At 36.9% G+C, this 8,636-nt stretch overlaps 1 protein-coding gene across 1 annotated transcript; it reads left to right on the forward strand.

The window, feature by feature from the left end:
- Positions 1-312: 312 nt before the first annotated feature.
- On the forward strand, positions 313-5,787 carry LOC145017901 (Flavin containing amine oxidoreductase family). Its single transcript, XM_078975852.1, has 8 exons — positions 313-785; positions 3,965-4,150; positions 4,234-4,466; positions 4,540-4,620; positions 4,695-4,866; positions 4,946-5,105; positions 5,213-5,316; positions 5,426-5,787. Exons 1-8 carry the CDS (start codon positions 366-368, stop codon positions 5,726-5,728), a joined length of 1,659 nt encoding a protein of 552 aa, XP_078831978.1. The 5' UTR covers positions 313-365; the 3' UTR covers positions 5,729-5,787.
- The last annotated feature ends 2,849 nt before the right edge of the window (positions 5,788-8,636 follow it).

Here is an 8,636-nt window from a genome sequence, read left to right on the forward strand (position 1 = left end):
AATGATCGAAGATGGAGAGCATATCATGCCAACTTTAAAATAACTAGTATAAGTTAAGGGTAAATTAGTAACTTTATGTTTATTTAACAAAAAAATAAACAACCCCAATGATGGGGATCTGAATCAAAACAAACCATGGGATGAAATCAACAACTTTTTAATGATCAAATTATTGATTTTCACATAAACACAAGGACGATTTTTGTCATTTACTCTAAATTAAATAAAATTAAAAGTTAAAAAGTTAAAACTTGTAAATCACTGAAAATAAAAATACGTAATTATTTATTTATTCTTTTGGCAAAATCGGCAGGACTTGTAAACCCGGAGAATGAAATTACAGATTTAGAAGAGAAGCAGATAAGATGACATCTCTCACAGACGTTGGTTCCCGTAGTTGGTCGTCCCTTCCGCTACCTGTTTCCGGAGGGTCGTTGACGTCAAAGAATCGTAGGAACCTCATCACCTATGCTCCGGCGCATCGCAAATGCAATAGGTGGAGGTTCCGCTGCTCAATTGCCAAGGATTCCCCAATTACTCCTCCTATTTCAAATGAGTCCAACTCCCAGTCATTGCTGGACTGTGTCATTGTGGGCGCCGGCATTAGCGGCCTTTGCATTGCGCAGGCCCTAGCGACCAAACACGCCGCTGTCTCTCCGGATCTGATTGTCACCGAGGCACGAGACAGAGTCGGGGGCAATATCTCAACGGTTGAAAGGGATGGGTATCTCTGGGAAGAAGGTCCTAACAGCTTCCAGCCATCTGATGCTATGCTCACCATGGTGGTATGTCGTGATTTCCTTTCATTATAAATTCTTAGGGATAAACTTTGTAACAAGCAACACAAATCTTGAAGAGTGTTGATTTTAAGTTAGTAATCATATTCATATACCTTATATCTTTGGAAAATACCGTGGTCGAGATAAAACAAAAGTCTGGACCTCGTTTTTAAAGGGAGCATATGACTCTTCCCGCTATGACTAGGTATATCTGAATTTATCTCTTGTACCATGGAGGAGAAAACCTCAATACATTTGGTTAAATTTCCTTTTACTCAAGTCCTATGTTTGTGGTTCAGATTTGGATCCATTACATTCCATGACCTATTTCTTAGATTCTACTGTTTCACATTTATGATTTTACAATATCTCCTCATTCTATGGTTATATGTTTTCTCTCTTCTATAGAAACAGCTATAGTTATTCACCGTTTCTGAGTCTTGAGTTACCATATTTCAGAAGGAAGGATTGGGAAATGCTGGCTAGTCTAGATTAGTTCTGTCTTCACAGATTCCTCAAGGACATCTTTGATATGAGAACTTGGTTTTCCAAGTTTAGCTAGCACAATCACTCCTTCAACTTAGACAACTTCTCTCCTCTTTGCATTTGTTACTTTCCTCTGGTAAATTATATTAACATTCTATGCTATAAACTGACTAATAAGTTGAAATCAGAAAAAAAGCAACAAATCAATAAAAGCTTCAATGTACCGATTAATACTCAAAATACACCAAAATGAACAAGGTAACCCTAATGATTTACTAGGGATTCAAGAGCCTAGCCTCTCCCAATGGTAGAATTACCAGATTTTTACAAAAGATCCCTTCTCTCACCTGCTGTACCTCCTATAAGTACTGCATGTAACAAACTAAAACAAGGTAAAATATCTAAATTACCCATGCACTAAGAAGATGCTTTTTTGTTTTGCTGATTTCCCACATTACCCTAATCTAAAACCTTGTCCTCAAGGTGGATAGAAATGGCGTATAGCCTCCAAAATCTCCCCTGTACCTCTAGCTTCTCATTGCTTAGTGGCCGTTTCTTTTTGACTATGGATTTAACATGAACCAAACTTAATAGATTCAGATATATGAATGTTTCTTTTTTACTTAATATATAAATCATGACTTAACATGCTAAGTGAAGATATGGATACTTTATAGATTTAAATCTTCATTTTCCAGATAACAATGATAGATATGAGATTATGCCTTTATTTTGTATTATTTTTTAAATATGAAACCATTTATTATTTAAATACTTTAAAATAGAACCGTGATTCCGTGAAGACATAATTCATTATTTTAACAATCAAATATATCTATAGTGTGTGTGTGTGTTTTTAATTTTTTAATTTATTATTAATTATTTTTTATAATCATATATTTGACTATTATTAAATTGATAAGTTATTTTATTTTAAACATAAATTTTATAAAAGAGGGTATAATCGTCATTTATTCCTATTCAGACATTTTATTAATTCTAGAAAAGAAACAACCTCTAACTATATTCGACTAGGCATCCCTATATATTCAGCCCCTTAGTTGGCATCTCTCTCACTCACCTTCAAACTATATCCATTAAAAAGTGTGTTTCCAGTTGGCTTGTCACCTTTCTCAACAACTTCTCTAGAAAACCTTAAGTTTTTTCATATGATATCCAAGCTTTGAAGTCAAATTGGCGTTTCTATATTTTATATTTAAGCCCATCACTTCTCAATATTTATATTCAAGCCCAACACTTCCAGCTTTGGTACATTCCAGTTACTACTCATATATATAATTTCCCAAAATATTATGTCTGTATATGTGTATGATGTATATATTGTAATACCGTGGCTCTTACAAGTTGAGTCACGAGTAGAAAATTTACATTTTTGAGTCATGAGTTCACAACTATGATGGCATCACTAATTAAACTAAATGATGGGCCTTGCAGTGCATTTGCAAGACGTGCTAGTAGATCTCTTTCAAGTTATCTAATATCTAATCGATCAATGAGGTCACTACCAGTGGACCTTGAATTAAATCTTGAGGATTTTTATAGAAAAGAAACAAGCCTTCAAGTGGTTTGAGACAATGTTGCTCCTTGTTCATTGGTAGGATTATTGCATTGTAATAATTGGACTTGTCAAGCTGCTATGCCACTTATTGGCTGTGTTCCTCATGTTAACTTGTTAAGTGAGCTTGGTCGTGTGATAGGAATCGATAACACAATAATGAAGAACAGAAATTGAATGCTTGATTACTATGAACTTCACGTGGAAATAAGAGAATAACAATTCAGAGAAGTTAATCAAATGATTGTCCTTCCTGACCTAAACCAGAGAGGATCTCAAAGAGATGACCTCCTGCCCAAGCTAATGCCGAAGACTCAAAATACAAATGCAAAATACTTAATGAATCCCACTACTGCTATGACTCATGCTATTTAACCTAACAAAGGATGATTCTAGAGTGACGTGTAAAACATAAAGTAATAAACATTACAACCAGGTCCCTCCATGTTTGCTCTATGTTAATATTTGACCCGTTCTCTATCAATACCACCGTCTTGAAACAGGCTTGTCCTCAAGCCTAGGGTTTGGAGAACAATCCAAACCATTTGCAACATTGACATATGGGTCGTGATCCAAAGATGCAGGTCCAGTCTGTGGAGGATTCGTCTTGTGAGCATGCAGGAAGGGTTACTGTGCATAACACCAAGGAATTCTTTCACAGCTGGCACCCACCACATAGTAGATGCAATAAGACTCTCAAATAAAGCAAGATCCCCTCCATGTGTTATAGCCAGCACAATTTTTTTATTTTCTCTGCACTCACCCCTGCGGACTGATTATTCATTGGCTTTGACTTCCTCAATATATTGCCTTTGTGACATCATCGACACAAAAATCCGCTGACATCCTTGCTATCGAGGTGCTTGATTAAGATGGACAAGAGTGGATATGATTTTTAGAGATCAAATTCTTCATATCCAGACTTTTTAGTTCCCATCAAGGCATTAGCAGGAAGCCAAGTACCTCATATATCCTCACTCACTTGAAGATTCTACGGATCCTTTACCCTCTGGAATCGTACCTCCCTCATATATCCTCACTTAAGCTTACTTGAAATGCAGTAATTTTGCTAGAATGTTTGGATAAAATATGGTGTTAATTCATAGTGATATGCATATTTCAGGTGGATAGCGGGTTGAAGGATGATCTGGTGTTAGGTGACCCAACTGCACCGCGGTTTGTATTATGGGGGGGTGAATTGAAACCAGTTCCGTCCAAACCAGCCGACATCCCTTTCTTTGACCTCATGAGCTTTCCTGGAAAAGTCAGAGCCGGTTTTGGTGCTCTTGGATTCCGTCCTTCACCCCCAGTTTGTACTCCATAATCCATTCCATTCCATTCCTCATTCTACATCATAATCATATCATGACATCACATTCTAAGTTGTAACAGGACCGTGAAGAATCGGTTGAGGAGTTTGTTAGACGCAATCTTGGAGATGAAGTTTTCGAACGGTTGATAGAACCATTTTGCTCAGGTGTTTATGCTGGCGATCCCTCAAAACTTAGTATGAAAGCAGCATTTGGAAAGGTCTGGAACCTCGAGCAAAACGGGGGTAGCATTGTTGGTGGAGCCTTCAAGGCAATTCGGGACAGAAATAATACTGAAAAGCCTCCGCGGGACCCGTAATATTCTTAACCCCAAACTCTTCTGTTGGATCTTTTATATTTTTATAAAGATGCTTGAATATGTGGACAGGAGGTTACCCAAACCAAAGGGCCAAACTGTTGGATCTTTTAGGAAAGGACAAGCAATGTTGCCTAAAGCAATCTCATCCAGGTAATTTTAATGATTTTTAATTCTATGTGAATATGTTTCCAGATTGTTTTGATGATTTCACAAATTTTTATTAGGTTGGGTAGCAGAGTGAAATTGTCTTGGAAGCTCACGAGTATTTCAAAATTGGAAAGTAGAGGTTATAACTTGACATATGAAACACCAAACGGATTTCAAAGTTTGCGGACTAAAACCATTGTGATGACTGTTCCTTCCTACGTGGCGAGTGACTTGTTGCGTCCTCTTTCGGTATGTTAAAGAATAATGGTGGTATGCTCAAACAGTTTTTGAATGCGAAATTTTATTATTATTTTTATTATTATTTCAGTTGGGTGCAGCAGATGAATTGTCAAAGTTTTATTATCCTCCGGTTGCAGCTGTATCTGTTTCATATCCAAAAGATGCAATTCGTGCTGACCGTTTGATTGATGGTCAACTCAAGGGTTTTGGGCAGTTGCATCCACGAAGTCAAGGGGTGGAAACTTTAGGTGACTTTTTTTTCTTTCTCTCTCTCTCTCTCTCTCTCTCTCTCTCTCTCTCTCTCTCTCTCTCTCTCTCTCTTTAATACTTTATGTTAATATTTTTGATTGTTCAGGCACGATCTACAGTTCATCTCTTTTCCCTAACCGAGCGCCACCTGGAAGGGTTTTGCTCTTGAACTACATAGGAGGGGCTACAAATCCTGAAATCCTATCAAAGGTAAGACTTAAGTTTGTTTGTTTGTTTGTTTGTTTTTTTTTTTTTATTATTATTTTTTATAATATTTTAAAAACATGGATTTATTTATAAATTATAATTTGATGATAAGACGGAGGGCCAAATTGTGGATGCGGTTGACCGTGACCTACGGAAGATGCTGATAAGGCGTGATGCGGGAGATCCATTGACTTTGGGAGTGCGGGTGTGGCCTCGAGCAATCCCGCAGTTTCTGATTGGTCATTATGACATTCTAGATTCTGCAAAAGTTGCTCTGAGCAACGGTGGATTTCAAGGTATGTTTCTCGGTGGCAACTATGTGTCTGGGGTGGCTTTAGGTAAATGTGTGGAGAGTGCTTATGATGTTGCAGCTGAGGTAAGTAATTTTTTGTCACAAGGTGTGTACTACAAGTAACTGAGTAAATTTTATCATTCTTTATGATTATGGGGCAAGTCATTTTTATGTTTTGGCAAGTGTTTTGGTTCTTGTGATTTGTTTTCGTGCCAGTTGTTTTTGATTATGAATAAAACTACTTTAATAAATTACAACTTAAACCATAATTTTATAAATTAAAAAGTAAATTACATAAATGGTCCCTATGGTTTTGGGGTAATTTGTGTATTTGGTCACTAACTTTTCTTTTACACTCGGGAGCTCCATATGGTTTGGATTTGTTTTGAATTTTGTCTCTAACATACATAAATTGTCTATATTACCCTTTTTTATTCTATATTTTCTATTTTTATCACTATAAAATTATCAAGAGTTTATACCTGATCCCTTCTCTTCCACCCTGTTTGTCTTCTCCAACCTAGGCCAGCCGGCATCCCCTCCCCACATCATACTTTGTTTTCTCTGGTGATAATCAAAGAAATCAACCTCTTTGATGACCACCTTATCCCCTCCTTTCTACTCCTTCCGTCTTCTCCGACCTAGGTCTGTCATCATCCCTTCTCCAACCCCTTCATTTTCTTAGGCGAGATCAAAGAAATCAACCCGTACATGGTTGTGCCCAATTCACACTTATAGTCCAAGTATTGAAAAAATAACGGTGAGGGCTCCTCTGGTTTACAAGTCGTAACAATCAAGTTCCCCATACCGTTATCCGTTAGTGTTAAGTTAGTAGGTGTTAGATTTTTTATTGATCATTTTGCCCTTATGTATTATCTTGTATTAATTAGCTACTAATAAATTCATATAAATACTAACTAGCATCACCACCATAACATCAACCCACCTCCATCCACCACTCACTGCTACAACCACCATCACAGTATCACCACCATTTGTTGCTGCAACCACTATCAACTATCACTTTATCGGTTATTGTCATGGTAACCCAACCAACTATCACGTTTTGATTTAAAAGGTCCCTCATGTTATTTTTTTGCATCCTAGGGGCATAAACTTATGTTTTACCTGCTGATAAAGGTATGGACCATATTTTAAGCCGGTTTTACCGGTTGCAGAAAGCTTGTTTGACTTTTCATTTTCTTTTTAGAAACAAAAATTTAAAAGAATAAGCCATGTGGCTTTTTTTTTTTTTTGGAAATGCACCTTCCAGTGATTTCTTCTCCCATTTCTTTGACCTTCTCGTCTATTTGACTTGCTTCCAGAAACACAACCTGATTTTGAAATTGTTCTCGAATGACAGGTAAAGGATCAAATCTTTTGTTAGAATTCATGAAGATTTGCTTAATTTGTTATATGATTTTGTTAGAAATCTAGGAAAGGGGGAATGCTCGAGGTTGATGTAGATTTGGATCACCACTGGAACACCCACCTGCAAAACACCCAATGAGTTGCATTCAGTCCCGACAATTATCCGATCTATTTTATCCGACAACTGTCGTCTATGCCCAGTTCCTTCCTCGCTTATGGAACTCCCACATAACCTGCATTCAATTCCAGGTTTGTAAATCCGATTTTGTTTCAGTCGAATTTGGTGTTCGATTCAGTCGAAGTTGTACCTAATCAGAAGTATTGTGAAAGTTATGAAAAAGTTCACTTTCAGAAATAAATGACAAACAAAACAGATAAAGTGATATTCATCTTTATCGGCGTCGCTTCGTTATGCTTCTTCATTGTATTCCCCCTCTAAGTACTTTTCGGTGACTATTACTATGACGGTACACACTTAGTGTCCCGACAAGCTCATGATCAGATCAGTTTACAGTCTTAATCATTGGTTACTCAGAATCGAATTCGGATAATGTAGAAGGTCACTAGAGCTCCTACATAACCAGCCCATGGAATTGTCACATAACCTGCATTCAATTCCAGGTTATAATCTGGTTATTTTGGAGTCAATTTTGCGTCAGATTCGTTGATTTTGGGGGAGAACACAACTATTGTCAATTTTTGGGTCAATTCTGTTGCCGGCAAAGATGTAGAAAAAAAAAAGACGAACACAGGTTCTTATTCTTAGGGTTACATGATTTTGTGGCTCTTTGATTTTATTTAGGTGAAAGAGATAAGAGTTTTTTTTATTTTTTTTATTTTTTATTTTAATAGGAAACATCCACCTGCACAGCATGTGAGCTCCACATGAATAATTTCAGTTGACCAAATGCTGTGTGGACGCCAACTCATCTAGGCAACTGAAGGACCTTTTTTTATTTTTTATTTAGGTGAAAGAGATAAGAGTTTTTTATTTTTATTTTTTGCATCCTCTATTTAATCTATAATTTGAAAGTTTAATCCCCTAGGATGCAAAAAAATAACATGAAGGACCTTTTAAACCAAAAAGTGAAAGTTGGCTGGGCTAGATTGATAATAACCCTAGATTTTTTATTGATCATTTTGCCCTTATGTATTATCTTGTATTAATTAGCTACTAATAAATTCATATAAATACTAACTAGCATAACCACCATAACATTGACCCACCTCCACCCACCACTCACTGCTACAACTACCATCACAATATCACCACCATTTGTTGCTGCAACCACTACCGAAATACTAAAAAAACCTGGAAAAGACTAAATTACTCTTAAACTAAAAATATCTTAATGAAACACTTTTGGTCTACATCTAACACCACCACCATGACTACCACTACACCACCATCACATCTATCGTCACATCTGTGTCTTTTGAACCAATTTAACCCCACAACACACTAGGACTAAAAACCACTTCAATGACTAAACAATTTAATCCTTAAAATGCACTTACCTTACTACCACCACACCACAATCCCATTGCCCTATCACCAACCCCCTTGCTGTCACCACACCACCATCCCACTGCCATACTACCACCTCCCTCATTGTCACTACATCACCATCCCAATGCCATACCATCATTGCACTTGACA

The sequence above is a fragment of the Lactuca saligna genome, chromosome 9 (assembly GCF_052625555.1).
Source record: "Lactuca saligna cultivar CGN05327 chromosome 9, ASM5262555v1, whole genome shotgun sequence".
Taxonomy (NCBI): Eukaryota; Viridiplantae; Streptophyta; class Magnoliopsida; order Asterales; family Asteraceae; genus Lactuca; species Lactuca saligna.